We start from the raw sequence: 18,356 nt of genomic DNA, 5'->3' as shown, positions 1-18,356 counted from the left end.
TTCGGTCAATATTTTGAGTAAACGGACCCGGACTCGTATTTTGACGGTCCTGGAGGGTCCGTAGTAAATATGGGACTTGGGCGTATACCCGGAATTAAATTTCGAGGTCCCTAGCCCGAGAAATGAATTTTTGAAGAAAATTATTAAAACTGGAAATATAATAGTTTTTAGATATTGAATAATGTTTAAACTTGCTGGTATCGGGCCTGTATTTTGGTTCTGAGCCCGGTAGAGGTCCATTATAATATTTAAACCTTATATGTGAAATTTGGTGAAAAACGGAAGTGATTTGACGTGATTCGGACCTTTGGTTGAGAAAATAGAAAGTTTGAAACTATCTTGAAAATTTCATGTGTTTTGGTATTGAATTCATAGTTCTAAGTGATATTTTGGCGATTCGATCACACGAGCAAGTTCGTATGATATTTTAATACATGTGTACATGTTTAGTTTGGAGTACCGAAAGCTTGGGTGAATTTTGGATAGGCTACAAAGTGATTTGAAACATAAAAAAAATTCTGGTATGTTGCAGGCCTGCAGACTTCGCATTTGCAAAGTCTGGCTCGCAAATGCGAGCATTGCATTTGTGAAGAAGGTTCGCATTTGCGATCAGTAGGCTAGGAAGGGACCTTCGCATTTGCTAAGCTCATAGTCGCAATTGTGACTGGAACAGGGGCCGCATTTGCAAACATTTGTTCGCATTTGCGATGCCAGCAGACCAGGCCAACCTTCCCATTTGCGAAGTAATGTCTGCATTTGCGAACCCGTGATTGCAAATGCGATACCTGCAACTGTTCAAAAGGAGTTTAGATGGGATTTTTGATTCATTTCTCAAATTTTCAAACCCTAAACTTCAAGAGGCGATTTTCCAAAGACCATTTTCCCCCAAATCATAGTTAAATGATTCTTAACTTACTTCTTTCGATCTATTTACAGGATTTCATCACAAAATCTAGGGTTTTTCATGGTGGAATTGGTGTTTTTGGGTAGAATTTAGAAATTTAAAAATTTGGGGATTTAGACCTCAAATTGAGGTCGAATTCCAAAATCAATTGTATATTCGGGCTTGTGGGTGAATGAGTAATCGAGTTTTGGTCCGAACTTCGAGTTTTGACCAAGCGACCCTAGGGTTAGTTTTCTGACTTTTTTGGGAAAATGTTGGGAAACTTGTAATTTTGCATTGTAATTGATTTTTTAGCGATAATTGATATTATTAAGTTAATTATGACTAGATACGAGTGTATTGTAGGTGGAATCGAGAGGTAAAACGATAATTGGGGCTTGATTTTGGCCGTGGAATCAAGGTAAGTGTTGTGGCTAACCTTAGCTTGTGGGATTAGGTATTGTTGCCTTATTTGTGACATGTTTAGTTATTGAGTACAACGTATATGTGAGGTGACGAGTATCCATACGTTATTGTCGGGTCATAGCATGCAAGTGAGTCTCATACTTGTGACCGTTGTGTTTTTTTATACGTACTGTTCATGCTTAACTGGTTATTCCTTCTTGTTAAACAAGTCTTATTATGTTTTTTTGGTATTGGATAATTGTTGAGTGTTGACTCAAGTTGAGATTCATATTGTGAAGTGAAATGTTGAACGAGGTTGTTTATTGATGATTCCCTTCTTAGATTGTTATTGTTTCTACTGTTTAGGTGAGGAAGAGTATAAAACACGAAGGGTGATACCGTGCAATGTTTTGTGAGTGAGTGATGAAGCACGAAGGGTGATGTTGTGCCATATTCTGAGAGTGTTAATGCACGAAGGGTGATGTCGTGCGTATTTTGATATTGATAATACATGAAGGGTGATGTCGTGCCATGATTATGAGAGAGTTAATACACGAAGGATGATGTCATGCTGTTTCTGTTGTTTCTTATGTTAAGGACGAGAGTAAAAGTACAAAGGGTGATGTCGTGTTCATGATTGCTGTGTTATTATTTTTGTTGGTTCAAAGCATGATATTTACTGTGTTCCTGTACCGTACTATCTTTCAGAATATTCATAGTCCCCTCAGCATGTTTTCCCTTTCCCATTATTGTCTGTTACATTTCTGTTATTGTTATTTTCTGTTATTACATTTTCGTTATTAGAGTTGGGTTGCTGCCTTCAGTCCACAGGAGACCCAAGGTAGATCTACCGGCGTTCGCAGACCCTGGAGTCCCCTTCCTTCTATCTTAGATTTCCTGTCTCTTTTCATTTTGAGAATAGATGTATTTCTTTTAAACCAGTGTTTGTAGAAAATTCTTAGAAATTTGTAGATTGTGACACCAGATCTTTGGGGTAGTCATGTATTAGTATTTTAAACTGTTATAAAAGTTTCGCACTTCATATCTATTTAGTTTTAATTATTGTTTATCACTGTTTTGGTTAAGGATTAATATGTTAGAACTGTATCTGTTGGCTTGCGTAGCATTCTAAGAGTTAGGCGCCATCACGATCCCGACGGTAGAAAATCCGGGTCGTGACATTTACATACACATTCTAGATGGCTTTTCAAGTTAGGGAGAGTATCAGAAAGTGTGCAAATTACACAAGTCCATATATGGGATGAAGCAAGCACCCAGACAATAAAATCTCAAACTGACAAAAGCACTCCTAGATATGAAGTTTGTGCAAAGCCATTATGATTACTCTCTTTTCACTAAAAAGATAGGAACAGAACTGGTGATAGTGCTAGTATATGTGGATGACTTGCTGATCACAGGCAATAGTCTACTTATTATCATACAAGATAGAAAAGAATTACAGGAAAGATTCAAGATGAAGGATTTGAGAGAATTGAAGTACTTTCTTGGGATTGAATTCTCAAGGTCTCAAAAGGGTGTCTTGATGTGTCAAAGAAAGTATGCCTTGGAACTGGTTTCTGAACTTGGCCTAGCAGGTGGAAAACCAGTCTGTACACTTCTTGAGTTCAATCATAAATTCACTTTTGTTAAGTTTGATCAGGAAGTAAGAAATAATGCATCTGAAGATATATTGCTTGAAGATAAAGGCATTTATTAGAGATTGATAGCTAGATTATTGTACCTAACTATGACAAGGTCAACCATAGCATTTGTAGTACAATTGCTCAGTCAATATATGCATGCACCTAAAGTTTCCCATATGGAAGCTGCAAAGAGAGTGGTAAGGTACATTAAGTCTACACCAGGACTTGGACTCTTTATGCCTATTGGTAGCTGCAATCAACTTGTGGCCTATTATGATTCTAATTAGGGAGCATGTGTGGAGTCTAAAGATCAATTTCTGGATATGTGGTAAAGTTTGGTGGTGCACTAATCTCCTGGAAATAACAAAAATAAGGAATAATGTCCAGAAGCTCAACTGAAGCAGAATTTCAAAGTATGGCAACCACAGTTGCTGAGATTGTATGGCTAGTTGGGCTACTCAGAGAGCTGTGCATGGATATCAAATTAGTTGTGTCATTGCACTGTGATAGCAAAGCAGCTATTCAAATTGCTGCACATCCTATCTTTCACGAGAGGACTAAGCATATAGATATTAACTGTCATTTTGTAAGGGAGAAATTGGTGCAAGGACTAATTCAAACGTAGCATGTTGAAACAACAGAGCAAATCGCAGACTTACTAACTAAGGCACTGTGCAAACCACAACATGAGTACTTACTGAGCAAGCTAGGAATGAAGAATGTATTTCATCCCCCAACTTGAGGGGGAGTGTTGAGGAATGTGGATCCTATATATTTAAAGTGTTGAATTAGTTAATGGTTAGTTAGTTATAACTAATTAGTGGAGTAATATAGTGGTTAGTAGTTAATCCCTATAAGTAGTGAAAAGTACTATGTAAATAGGTAGACTGTACATTTCAATATTCAGAAAATGGAGTAAAGTTCTTCTCCTCCACTTCCACCTTCTCTCTATCTTCTCTATATATCGCTATAGAGTGCTCTTTACCAGAAACCTTTAATTCAGAATCAAAAAGTTTAATTATCCTATCACAAACTCGTCGATACGGAGGTGGATGGGGTACATAATTACCGGATTTAGCTAAACTCGATATTTTTTACACATAAAATAAAATATATGTAAGGAAATTACTAATATTTTATAGTATTAAAACCCTAAAGAGTGAACCCATTAAATTTTAGGGAGATGCTAAACGGTCCAACTGGTGTGACCAACTTTGGCCACACCAGTGAAAAGACATAAAAACCCTCTAACTAATTAGCCTACATTTTCCCTCCAAAATACAAAATTAAATTCCAAGTCTTGAAGTATGCGAAAATTAAATGTTGGGAGATGAAGAGTCTTGTGTATTATATTTGTATTTATGTGTATTTTATACAAATTATACGTTTTTTAATTTTTAAGAAATTATTGTATTTTCTTCCTTTCTTAAAAACAAATACGGTATACGATTTTGTATACTTCCTCCTTACCAAACCCTAAACCAGCGGACACTTTTTATGAAGAGTCTTGTGTATTATATTTGTATTTATGTGTATTTTATACAAATTATACGTTTTTTAATTTTTAAGAAATTATTGTATTTTCTTCCTTTCTTAAAAACAAAAACGGTATACGATTTTGTATACTTCCTCTTACCAAACCCTAAACCAGTGGACACTTTCCTCCTTGCCAAGCCCTAAACCAGCGGACACTTTCTCCTTCTCTAAAATGGGATTCAAACCAAGAAAATTTGGCGGTGCAACAAAATATGAATCCAAATGAACATAACACAAATACAACAACTATGAATATCAACCAAGATAATAGGTTTGATCGAGTTAGGGACGAGTTGTACAGATCTTTAGGGATGGCATCAGACGATAGTTTGTTGAATGAATACGAATGGGTCGATGTTGATTCTCACGAAAGTTTCAACAATGTTGTGCACTTAGATGATAATGATGATGAAGAAGCCGATGGAGAATATCATGGAGAAGCTAATGATGATGAGGAGGAAGTTTTAGGAAATGAGTTAGAATTATGTGATGTTGATCGGGAAATGGAGAATGAATTCACTGAAAAGGATGTAGTTGTAGGTCCAATCTCTGGAATGTGATTTAGAGATAAAGATACTTTGTTTGCATTCTACAAAGAACATGCACGACTGAGAGGATTCTCCGTCGTCAAAAGAAATTCCAACAAGAAGGGTAGTGACACTTTTAGATATATAACCCACTATTGTGATAGGGCTAGGATTCACAAAATCAAGTTTACCACCAAGAGTAACAATTGTAAAGATAGGCTAGTTGCTGTTTTGGATGATTCTGATTATTGGCGCATCTCTAAGGTCGTTCACGATCACAATCATGATTTTCTCCCATCCGTATTACGCCTGATGGCTGGACATAGGTCTGTTTGTGATTCTTTGAAGAGGGATCTTGTAGCTCACGATCGATCTGGCAATAGACCCTCCAAGAATATTAGACTTGCTGAGGTTCAACGTGGTGGACCGCAAAATTTGGGTTGTACTCCAAAGGATTGTAGAAATTATATTTTGAAAAGTAGGAATTTTGAAATGCAAGAAGGGGACGCACAGTCGCTACTCAACTTTTTTCGTGAAATCCAGATAAAGGATAATGAGTTTTTCTATTCAATAGATGTTGATAATATTGGTAGGCTGCGAAATGTGGTATGGGTGCATTCACACTTTAAGGCAGTGTATGAGCAAATCCAAGATGCAATATGCTTTGGTACGACGTACCTTGTGAATCGATATAATATGCTATGTGCTACATTTTTTGGCATCAATCACCATAGACAGTCCATCTTACTAGGATGTGCTCTCATGTCTCATGAAGACATCGATAGTTACAAATTAGTTTTTAGAACTTGGATTGATGCCATGGGAAAAGTTCATCCAGATGCGGTCATAGCTGATCAGTGTCAGAGCATTAAGGTAGTCATTGCTGAAGTGATGCCAAATACAATACATAGGTATTGTATTTGGCATATATTCTCAAAGTTGCCTCTTTACTTAAGTGGTGTTCGTTCTTCTAAAATTGCACATGGAGAATTTAAATCCATGGTCCTTGATAGCATTACTGTTGAAGTTTTTGAGAGAAAATGGACAGAATATATTGCAAGGTATAATTTACATACAAGGAATTGGTTCAACAAGCTTTACTCTGAGAAGGAAAAATGGGATCATGTGTACCTTGATGTGTATTTTTGGGCTGGTATGCTATCTATGCAAAGAAGTGAGGGGATGCATGCGTTCTTTGATGGATATATTACCCGTCAAAGCACTCTTAGGATGTTTGTTTACCAGTATGAGTGAGCTATAAGAGCTAAGCATGAGAAAGAGTTGGAAGCAGAATACAGGTCAAATGGCTTTCAAATTGTGTACGAGTAAATGTTCAAGTGGGAGGAGCAGGCAATTCAATGTTATACACGTATAGTATATGAATTTTTCAAGACACAACTAAGAAAATTGTATCATTGTGAAGTTAGCAGCTCCGACGATCATCAAGTTGTCCCCGGTGTTGAGAAATTCATGCAATACACCCTTTTTGATCAGGAGGTTGTTTGATATATATTTTTGGACTGGCTTGGCCCCTATATATATGGTCACATACTCAAACCCTAAAGACCTAAAAAAACTCACATACTCAAACCCTAAACTATGGATGCCTCTCCGTCAATCAAACGAGCCCTAGTTTACTCTTCTACTAGCAGTGATGACATATCTTACTCTTCTACTAGCAGTGATACTGAAGAAGAGATTCCTCCAACTTTTAAAGTGATTATGATTGATTCATGCATTGACTACGACGATCTGGTTATGCATAATTATTTTATATATATTTTTTGTGTTTAAGCTTTATATTTTCCAAAAACTTAATAGTATTGTTTTTTTTTCCTTTTTTCAGTATATTCCAAGAAAAATCTACAAGAATCTTCCTTCAAGATTAGAACATGCGTATTTTCACCATCGTGGCAAAGAGTGGTATGTAATTATGAGCGTTGGTGATCAAAAAAGGTTCAAGGTAGGCTGGCGACTTTTTGTATTAGAGAATTTTATCAGGCGAGGTTTCTTCGTCAAATTTACGTTGGTTGATGTTTCACCACTGCGTGCTATCTTCAATGTGGACATGAAGGGAGACAGATATCCTGTTTGTACTAATTCATTTTTTACTTGGTACTAGGATGTGTTTGTGTTAAATTCAAAGCTTTAGTTATGGTTGTTGTACTTTTTTCTGTTCAAATGTTATGCATAAAATTTCAATCTTCATATTACTAGATTTTTTTTAAAAAATTATTTATCATTAAAAAACTCCGAAATTTATTGATTAGTAATCATGTATTGGAAGAGTAAATGTACCATGGGGAAGTTAAATGGGTTGGTGTGTTATTAATATATAATCTCATACTCTCATGTACTCAAACACTAAAGATCTAAAAACACATTCTCCTACAAACACTAACTATGGACGCCTCTCACTCTACCAAATGATCCCTAACTTACTCTTCTACTAGTGAGGATGAAGAAGAGAATCCTCCAACTTTTGAAGTGGTTATGACTGATTCATACATCAACTACGACGATCTGGTTATGCATCAGTGTTGTATATATATTTTTTGTGTTTAAGCTTTATCTTTTCCGAAAACTTAATAAAATTATTTTTTTCCCCAGTATATTCCAAGAAAAATCTACAAACATCTTCCTCCAACAGTTGAAACTACACTTCTTCATTATCATGTCAAAAAGTGGTTTGTATCTATGAGCGTTGGTGATCGAAGAAGGTTCAAAGAAGGCTGAAAACTTTTTATTTTGGATAATTATGTCAAGCGAGGTTTCGTCGTCAAATTTATGTTGGTGGATGTTTCATCACTATATGTTGACTTCAATATTGAAGTGAAGGGCGAAGGAACTCATGATCATAATCCGGTTGAAATTGATTCGTTTTTAGGATGTGTTTTGTATTTTTCTATCCCTTTATGATCTCTAACCTTTTATTGTTGATTTAGTTATGCTACTTGTGCTTTTGATTTGCTATAACAGTTTTCATTTCTTACGCATGAAATCAATTTCAACGACTATTTTTTATTTTTATTTTTTTAAATTAATTCTTCAAGAATGCTTGGTTTCAGAAATTCATGTACAGCCATTTGAAGGTTGTACCTTAAGTTCTTCTTCTATAATTTTATGGATTTGTTCATTCGGCTTATTTGTTTTTTTCCATATTAATCAGAGACATTATGATGTTGTAACAACATATTTCCAACCGGTTGAGAATAAAATCGTAGACTTCAAATTCAACCTAATTCTACCTACACACTACTAAAACGGTTGAGAATAATAAATGCTTCATTGAGAAGCTAAATAGTTGGCATGAGAAGCTAAATGGTAACCTACCAATCGAATTTTTTTGAAATGGAGAAGAGAATTTTTTTTGTGATTTTACTGAAAATTTTCATTAGAATATTTTACATGTATAATTTATAAATTAAATATTTTCTTAATTTTTGTATCAGATAAGCAAATATTGTCATATAAAATGAAGAAAATTAAAAGTGGAAGAACCAGGGATTCATAAAAAGGGATTCAAAAAATATATATATTAGGATGTCACACCTAATGTAATATCGGATAATTTTATTTTGAAAAACTTAGCAAATGAAAAAAAAGAATCATTTGATAATTTTTTATTTCTACAAATCTAAATCCTGCTCTCCAATATTTTATTTTTCTTTATTGATTGTAGTACCTTAATGCACCATACTTCAAATATTATGTGTTTAAGTTATTATTCTTAAGAACTAATCTATCTTTATATAAGTCCTCATTAAATATTAGTTGGATCTTAAAGCAAATTTCGAATGTTAATAAGTTCGATAAGAGAAAATTAAGAAAAATATTTACTAGAAAAAAATAGTCTAATAGAAATTTAGTAAAAAAATTTACAAAAAGAAGGTACTAGAAAACATTATCCAACCAGATATTTTTACGGTTGGATGAAGAGCTCATGAAAAGAATTTTGGGTAAACTAAATGGATGCATTGAAGAATGTAAAGTCTTTTTTTGAGGAGTATAAAGGGTTCATTGAAGATTGTGATTCAAATTTTAAGATACAAACCCTAACCCTAATCCTAGAAATATTCAAAAATTATACTATAAATACAACTCTATACATTATTAATCTCATTCATCCAAATTATCTTTTCTAATTCAAATTTCTCTGAGAACCCTATTAAGAAAATTGTCGATGAACCTCTACATGGTTCAACCATCAACCATAACATCATGTACCAGGATGTTAGGAACAAGTTGAAGAACTTGAAGACGGAGACAAACCTGTTGATGCTACGTCTGACAAGGGAAATCAGAGCAGACTATGTTAAACGTCTTCTCCTTGATTCTTACCCTCTCACTTACTGCTTCGACATGCTTGAGGAACTTCTAACGGAGCAAGATGAAGAACCATGATTGTTATAAGTAGTGATACTAAAGCAGCTTCCAAGGCTTCAAAGTTTGTTAACCAAAAGAGTAAAGAGTAATAGTTTGTGTTTTTTGTTGTTGTTTTGTGATGCATTCCATGTTATTAGCATGGTATGCTAAAAGTATTTTCCAAATATTATTTGGAATATGTTAAAAATTATCAATTAATCAATGAAAATGCTTATTTAGTATTTCTTCTTCTTCCTATACTTTTGGTTATTATTTTTTGTTACATGTTTTAAAATATTTTTGTTTCCTTTAATCCCTGGTTCCAAATATTATGGAACCAAAAGAAATACCCTTTTTGAGGTAAAAATATGGTCACTTTGCCTATCTATAACAATATAAAAATTATCACTCTAATATTAAAAGAATAAATTAAGGAAGAATAGCCATAACAATAATGCTAACATAGTGTAGGTGAAATTTCTATTTCACTAAATTAATTAAAAAATTGAGGCATATCTCAGAAAATTAAAACGAAAGAAGATGCATAATTAAGCTTCACCGTGAATTATGTAGATCTTAACATATGTAGGTCTCAAATAATTTAACCAATTTCAAAAGCTTTAATTCAGAAAATTGAACCAGCACAAAATTTCTACAAGTAACAAGTTGGAAATATTTGCATGTAATTAAATAGTATTTGGTTTTACTTAATCAATACAGAGTTTATTTACAAAAATCAGACCAAAATATATCAGAAAATTAAATAACACAATGTCTGATTTTAATTCTAGTGAAACTAAAATAATGTTATCCAAAAGTGTCACCTAAGCTGATTGCTTCAAATATTTAATACTTAAACATTTATTATTACATTTTTGAAATCTACATAATTCATAAACCACATATTAACCGGATAAAGATCACACCAAAGGTTAAACATGATCGAAATGTTAAAGAAGTCACAAAATTCGAACTTCATAGATAATGAACTAATGAAGAAATTAAACATAAAATAATCATACCCACCTTCATTACAATACTAGATATTCAAAAGTAAAAACAAAGTCATCAACTCTTGCACACCAAAGAGAAATAACAAACACTTTTCAAATACAAGATAACATATGAGCTAAATTTGACATAATTACTTTCCAACATTTTCAGATAGCTTCAACCCAATAAATATGCCGCTAACATAGTAGATAAAATAGCACTTGTTGCACTTTCATTTGTTACCACTTCTTCACTTTCTTCAACGGCCAAGCTTGAAGATGACTTTTCCTGTGAAAACTTGTTTTTTTAAATTTGTTGAAGGCTTCTAAGGCTTCATCATAATATTGGAAAGCATGAAAGTAGCTACCCTCGACTCCAACAAGCACTTTAACATACTCAGACCAACTTTTGTATATTCCCGACTTCTTACCATAAAAAACAACAAACACCATAGATTTGAGTTTTTGTTTACCTTCCGCAGATTTTTCAAATTCATCGAATGCCGATATGGCCGCATCGTGAGACTTGAAAGACTGGAAGATGCTACGCTTAACCCCGATAACCATAGGAGAACATTCACTCCATGAGTAGTATATTCCTGGACTTTTACTAGAAAATACAACATATACTTTGGAAGCATTATTCTACTTCGAATATATCCTTAATCTATTAACTAAAACTTAGAAGAACATAGGATTTTAAATGAAGGTTTGTTTAAATATGGGTTTTGGCCATCTAGGGTTTATTTAAGCAGGGTATTATGTGTTTAACTAGTAGGGCTTTGAAGAGAAGAACATAGGGGTTTAAATGAAGGTTTGTTTAAGTATGGGTTTCAGCTATCTAGGGTTTGTTTAAGTAGGGTATCATGTGTTTAAATAGTAGGGCTTTGAAGACCTACTAAAAAAAAATATACGAAGTACACACTCAAATACTAAACATATACGAAATGCACAATTAAATACATGTATATAGATGAATTATTTCGAATTATATGGGTGTATACTACAAAAAGAAAAGAATGGAAATAAGTAAAAAAAATAAAAGAAAAGAAAAGCTTTATGGAAAATAGGGTTTGAATCTTTGAGATCTTCCATGTATTGAGAAGATAAATATTAAATGGTGGGAGAGAAATATTCAAAAGGGTACTGAAAGGGCATTTTGGGTATAGAAATACACCTGAAACCCTAATTGGGGGGTAAAATTACCTAAATGAAGCCATTTGGGTCAATCTGACCAAAAACGGTGTGGCCAAAAGGATTTTTCCTAAATTTAAATCTTGAATTCAAGTTTACATCGATAATTGTATATCCGTTTCACGGTTAAGTGTTAGTAAACCTATTACCACACTACTTCATGTCTTCATCGCTTTTTGTTGCTTCAGCTACTCACTAATGAGGTGTCCAAAAGAATAACTCCTCGACGTCCTTGTTATCCTTTAAATAATGTAAATAATGTACTTATCTTTCTTATATCTTTCAGCTTAGTCATGGCTAAGCAGTTTTATTGTCTATTCATAATTCAATTCCCTAGCTTTAACATATGCTTGTCATTGACCCACAACTTACTTCTTAATACACTTTAAGTGTTTTTTTGCAGTCATCATCGATCCCATGGATATATCAAAGATTAGGTAATTTGAAACCAATTAGAGACCAGAGTTTAGCTAATACCAGGTACTCAAGTGGCCATAGTTCAAACAGTATTGTATAACTCCACGGCCTCATGCATGGTCAAAAAAAAAAACTTGGCATTACTGAGTAAGAGATTATGAAACTGTTTGTCAAATCACTACTCGATATTATAATTTAAATTTCTTCTTACGTAGGTCAAAGGTTCGAGCCATGGAAACAGTCATTAACGCTTGCATTGAGGTATGATGTCCACAGTACTACACCCTCCGTACGGGTACGGTCCTTCCTCATACGCGACATAAACGCGGGATATTTTTTGCACCGAATTACCTTTTATTTTTCTTTATAAAAGATTATTTTCCCTGATAATATCCTTGCCAAGGACAGCTTTATGAGATCTATGGATTTGGAAAACCAGGAGCAAATATGGTCATTTTGAAATTATTATCCTCTCAATGTTGCAAGAAGATTGGGTTAACTGGCAACCAAAATATAAAAGATTTAAGCATAAATTAAGGAATGGGATTGAGTCCGGTGGAGTTGTCAAGGGGAAGATAAAAGAAATAAAGAAAAAAGTGAAGTGGGAAACGAAATGATTACAAGAAGCATGATTGAGTAATAAAAACACAAAAGAGGGAGTGGATAAAAAGGATTAATAATGGCAATCTGTTAAAATGTTGGCCAAAATTAATCCCTAGAGATACATTATCGACTTTTTAATCTTGTGCCCACCATTGAGTTAGTTGGGTGAATGGTCCACGTGGAAGACATGTGATCGATTTCTCTCGCTAGAGTCTTCTTAATCAAAGTTCGTTGCATCGGACTTATTTAATATATTTTAATTTCTTATGTAATTTGTGAGCTATTGCACAATAAATAGATTATTCATTACTCCTGAAAGATAGCGACGGCAGATTTCCTTGAAATTTTCCAAAAAAAAACTTTTTAATCTCGTAGGACCCTTCTGTTTTCGATTAGTGAAGGTCATCCTTTCGAGGCAAACAACAGTATATAATTTCTTCTAACTAAATTAAACGGCACAATTTTTTTTACAACTTTACCTACTATTCGCAATCAGTCTCTTATCATTGCAGCCGAAAGGCTTGACCAAATTGCTCAAAGTGCTGCTCATTTATCTAGCATTTTGGGATACGGTTAGCTTAAATTCAGGGTAATTATGATCTCTACCTTTTGCTTTTCAAGTATTCTTTTCGTTATGTGTTTGATGAGTCAGTTATATTTTAAGAAACATTTTACGTGAAAAATATTATAAAATAAAGATAAGTATAGAAAGAAATTAATATATTATTCGAATTTGTTATGAAACAATAAAAGAAGAAGAGTATTGCAGAGAAAAAGAAAGAGGAAATTCTTATTGAATTTTGGGATGATTTATAATGGAATAGAACCCTCTATTTATAGGGAGAGGTGACTTAGCCACCAAGTAATAAACCCTAGAATCTCTCTAAATATGAACATTCACCATAAATAGAATTCTATTTATAACACTCCTCCTTGAATGTCTACTCGATAAGTAATGTGTCTCGTTAAAACCTTAACTAAAATAAAATCCAATTGGAAAAAAAATTCTAGAAAAGAAAAAAGAGTACACATCTCTAATAATACGCCTTTTGGTTGTCTCGTTAAAAACTTTTCAAGGAAAACCCAGTGGGATAAAACCTTGTAAGGGAAAAAGAGTGCAACACGCATTAACTCCCCTGATGAGAGCATCAATTTACATCCTTGAGTCTTCACATTCCAATCTTGTGCACCATCTTCAAGAGATCGTTGGTAGGGATTTGATAAATAAATCAACCATATTAACTTGAATGAATATTTTGCACCTTGAAATCATCATTCGTGATACATATATAATGTCTTCATAAATATCGTGGAATGACTCTTCAATATCTCCATAGAGGTATTCTCGCTATCACATTATCATGCTTATAGTTATAGCAAGATACATTTGTGCACAAATTGCACTGAAGAAGTAGTACTTCAAGATCAAGAATTGTATATGCTTTAAGTAGTTTAAATCCTTTGGGGATTGTCATATAAGTATAGTCAAATAAGCCATTTAAAGAGACTTTAGATGCATATCAAGTTTTCATGTCATGCTAGACATATAAGATATCGAAAACTGATTGCACATACCATTGACTTTATACTTTCAAGTGTTTGAACTGCAGGTCCAAATACTTGTCTTTCATATAAAACCAATTCTATTTGAATTGCGTCTCTTCTATTTGGCCAAAATTTTTGTGTCTATATTCGATAGATTTAAGATCCTCATCTATACTTAGCGCTATAATAGATGTCATCGACGAATATTTTATATCGATTCCAACATTTTTTTCATAAAGACATAACATAAAGATCTCTTCATTCATATTTTCAGGTACCTGAATCTCTCATGAGATTTTATGAAGTGTTATGTCATGTGATCTTCCAGATCACTTGCCTCCTTATTATGATCAGTTTGATCATTTGCTCATCTTCTTTATCAAGAAGTTTTATTTGAAACCGATTTGTCTATATGGTTTAAGCGTACCATAGACTTTGTCCTTCTAGGACTTAATAGGAGCATTTGCAATGAGAATATAGTTACTTTCTTTGGGTCAGCAAATGCGTCTAGCATACTTTGCAATATATTGCAGATGAATTATCTTTTATGAATTTCAAGTTCATATTATCGTATTTGAGGATCTAGATATACAAATGATAATCAATTCCAAGTAACTTTTTCTCAAATGTTTATCATGTCTCCCCCTCATGTTAGAAAAACTAACTTGCTTCCTCAATTTTGAAAGCCCATCTTTGTGTGTCATGATGTTAATCTAAATATATATCGCACATCAATAATAATAAGATAGAATTATTTGGTTCCTGACCCCGAACCACTTATGAGGGGTTTCTGACCCTGAACCACTTGTAAGGGGAGAATGTAATATACTTTCGTATATAATATATATCAAACCGATATAGATAACTTTGTTCTCATAAGCAATAGTTTACCTATTAAGTGGAGGCACTCAATAAATTATTTTGCTAAACCAATTGTGATGTAAACCAACCTATCAAGATGAATGTTCTTAATCAAATTATTGAGCAAGTTACTTCGCAAACACCATGTTGCGGGTTAATAATAATCGCACATGTAACCATCTCATAGATGTATCTTATGTGGTATACATGGCAGATGAATGGGCCCATATTCACCTTTTATATTTCTAGCATTCATGGGATTCAATCCCAGTTTTAGTTGGTCTATTAATTAGTGAGAACAAACAATATAAGAGAATTCGTAAAGAACTTTCTAGTTCTTTAATATTTACCCATGTAGATTCTATTTTATTTTTGCACATCATACTTAAATTAATATGGCTAAACCAATTATGCCAACTGAATAAATTATAAATATTGATAAACTTCAGATTTACACATGACATGTGCATTATCAATAAACTCCTAGTTTATTATGATATGAGTTTTTATATCAATAACATCCACTTTATTGTGACATTCTTTTATTTATGTAGTACAAATTGGAGAATAAAGCGGGTAGCTTTTCACATACATATTATCCCGCTACAAGTTGTAGTAATAGAAGATATTAAATCTTTCCTTTATTTATAGTCTCAATATAATTAACCGCTTTCGCGTATACTTTAGAAACTGAATAAGTTTTTTTGAGACTTACTACAAAACAATACCTTATTGGTAATCAATTGTATTGTTCCAAAATAGTATAGTTGGCTCTTGCAGAGTTCTCAATTAATTTTGTAGTACCACATATTCATAAACATCCATATGGTAAATATTTCTTTGAAGAAGGAAGTTATACCATTATGGTAATTGTCAAAATTATATGCAAGATCTATTCCTTGCATCCCTGTTGTCCTTTAATAATCACATTACCAAATTATTTTGCGTACAATAGGTACATGACCAGTGATCATTCATGCCTTAATGATGACATTATTTTCTTATTTCATCTCAAACCTTCCTCTAGAGGTGAATGTGGTATATTCACTACCACTAGCACGTTCATATTCTTCCAATAATGAATATGTATTCATAAATCACATGTTGTCACATTCACATCATGAATGGACCATAATCATTTATATGTGCTTTACAAAATCTCATGTCAAATCGATGACAAATATTATTTTCACAAAGTGAAGGATTATTTTGAGAATCCTTATTGTTCTCATTACCACAATGATGACGATTATAATTTCGTCTATTGCCATGTCCACATCCATTGATACATTCATAGTAATAATTTTATCTTCTTTCATACTTATCACATATTGCTATCACATTCTTTAAAGGGAATGAGAATGGAGCAAATTCAATGGGACAGGTTTTCAATTCTTTGCACACAATCATACATGAATTTGATCATGGCAAGGCATAGAAATTTTACCACTTTGGGTGGTTATAATTCTTTCAAATTCCATTAGAGTTGCAATCAAAATTTATCGTCTTTGCTTGTATTTAAAATCAAATTATAGAATATCAAGAATTTGAAAGAGAAAAGTAAAATACTTACCTTAAATTCAGAATTTAATCATGAAGGAAGTTCATAGAACAATTGACAATCATTATGCTCAATCCCAAAGCTTCTACTCAATTGGTTAGAGTCCCGTGCTGATAACGTGTTATGAAACAATAAAAGAAGAAGAGTATTGCAGAGAAAAAGAGAGAGGAAATTCTTATTGAGTTTTGGGATGATTTACAATGGAATAGAACCCTTTATTTATAGGGAGAGGTTGACTTAGCCACCAAGTAATAAACCCTAGAATCTCTCTAAATATGGACATTCGCCATAAATAGAATTCTATTTATAACATAATTCAAATTGATGTAGATAATGAATTGAAATCTCTTCTATTTATAGAAGAAAGTAAGTTGTTGTGTAAGCTGCTACTGCAAGCTGTTGTGTAGGCTGCAACTATACCAGATATGGATAATCTTCTACTGAGAATAATGTTTATCCATAACGGAGTACTAAAAGGATAAGCTCATTGTACTAGGTATAGATAATCTTTTACTGGGGGTAATGTTTATCCATAATGGAGTACTGAAAGAATAAGCTCATTGTACCCGGTATGGATAATCTTCTACCGGGGGTAATATTTATATATAACTTGAGTATCGAAATGATAAGCTTATTATACCCGGTATTGATAATCTTCTACCAGGAGTAATATTTATCCATATTGGAGTATCGAAAGGATAAGCTTATTATACCCGGTATGGATAATCTTCTATCGGGGATAATATTTATCCATAATCGGGTACCGAAGTGATAAGCTTCTTCAGAAGGCTTATTTCCAATAGAGTACTAAATAGATAAACATATTTACGGCGGGGTCCCATATGGATAAACTTCTTCAGGAAGCTTATTTACAACGGGGTACTAAATGAACATCCATAATATAATATATTTATAACACTCTCTCTTGGATGTTCATTAAAAGATAATGTGCCTCATTAAACCTTACTAGGAAAAATCATGTGGGAAAAAAATCCTAGTGAAGGAAAAAGAGTACACATATTTAGTAATACGCATTGCTAGGTGCCACATTAAAAACCCTTGTAAGGAAAACCACATGGGAAAAAACCTTAGTAAGGAAAAAAGAGTGCATCGCGTATTTTACTCGCCCTGATGAAAATCTTGTTTCAAATATTTGAGTTTCCGCATTCTAATCTTGTATCTGCATAACCAATACGATCTGCACCACATTTATTAGCATTAGCAAGATACATAAATGCATAACAATTGCACTGAAATAGAGTATTTCAGGACTAAGGAGTTCCTCATCCTCTTTTGAAGGTCGGAACGGATCCTTATTCACTTCAAGTGATCGAACACCCATTGGTGTACTTAATGGGTTCTCTTTGTCCATGTAAAAGCGTTTAATGACCCTTTCTGCATAGGCAAATTGATGGATAAAGATCTCGCCTGTTAATATTCAACTTGCAGACCAATGATAATTTTTTATTTTTTCAAGATCTTTCATCTCAAATTCTTTCTTAAGATATTCAATTGCCTTTGTGGAGATCTTCTGGAGTTCCAACAAGATTTATGTTATCAACATAAACAGTAAGTATAACAAATTATGATGACATTTTCTTTATAAAAATACATGGACAAATAACATTATTTATGTAATCTTCTTTCAACAAATATTTACTGAGGCGATTATACCACACGTGCCCAGGTTGCTTTAAATCGTACAAAGATCTTTATAATTTGATGGAGTACATTTTTTCAAGATTTTGAATTATATGCTTTAGGCATTTTAAATCTTTCAAGGATCTTCATATAGATTTAATAAGTCATATAGGTTATGATTTT

General features: G+C 33.2%; 1 protein-coding gene across 1 annotated transcript; it reads left to right on the top strand.

Moving 5' to 3' along the window:
* Nucleotides 1–4,778: 4,778 nt before the first annotated feature.
* On the top strand, nt 4,779–6,248 carry LOC107812254 (protein FAR-RED IMPAIRED RESPONSE 1-like). Its single transcript, XM_016637311.2, has 2 exons — nt 4,779–5,023; nt 5,159–6,248. The coding sequence occupies exons 1-2, from the start codon at nt 4,779–4,781 to the stop codon at nt 6,246–6,248; spliced, it is 1,335 nt and encodes a 444-aa protein (XP_016492797.2).
* The last annotated feature ends 12,108 nt before the right edge of the window (nt 6,249–18,356 follow it).

This window comes from Nicotiana tabacum, chromosome 16, assembly GCF_000715075.1.
Source record: "Nicotiana tabacum cultivar K326 chromosome 16, ASM71507v2, whole genome shotgun sequence".
NCBI lineage: Eukaryota > Viridiplantae > Streptophyta > Magnoliopsida > Solanales > Solanaceae > Nicotiana > Nicotiana tabacum.
The sequence above is the reverse complement of the archived record's forward strand: the minus strand, read 5'-3'. Positions and strand labels throughout refer to the sequence as shown.

Excerpts from the sequence above, each read along its gene's own strand:
- LOC107812254 (XM_016637311.2), top strand. The coding sequence starts at position 4,779 with ATGGCATCAGACGATAGTTTGTTGAATGAATACGAATGGGTCGATGTT. Across the intron at positions 5,024-5,158 it reads GTAGGTCCAATCTCTGGAAT|GGCTAGGATTCACAAAATCA; the intron begins GTGATTTAGAGA and ends CTATTGTGATAG.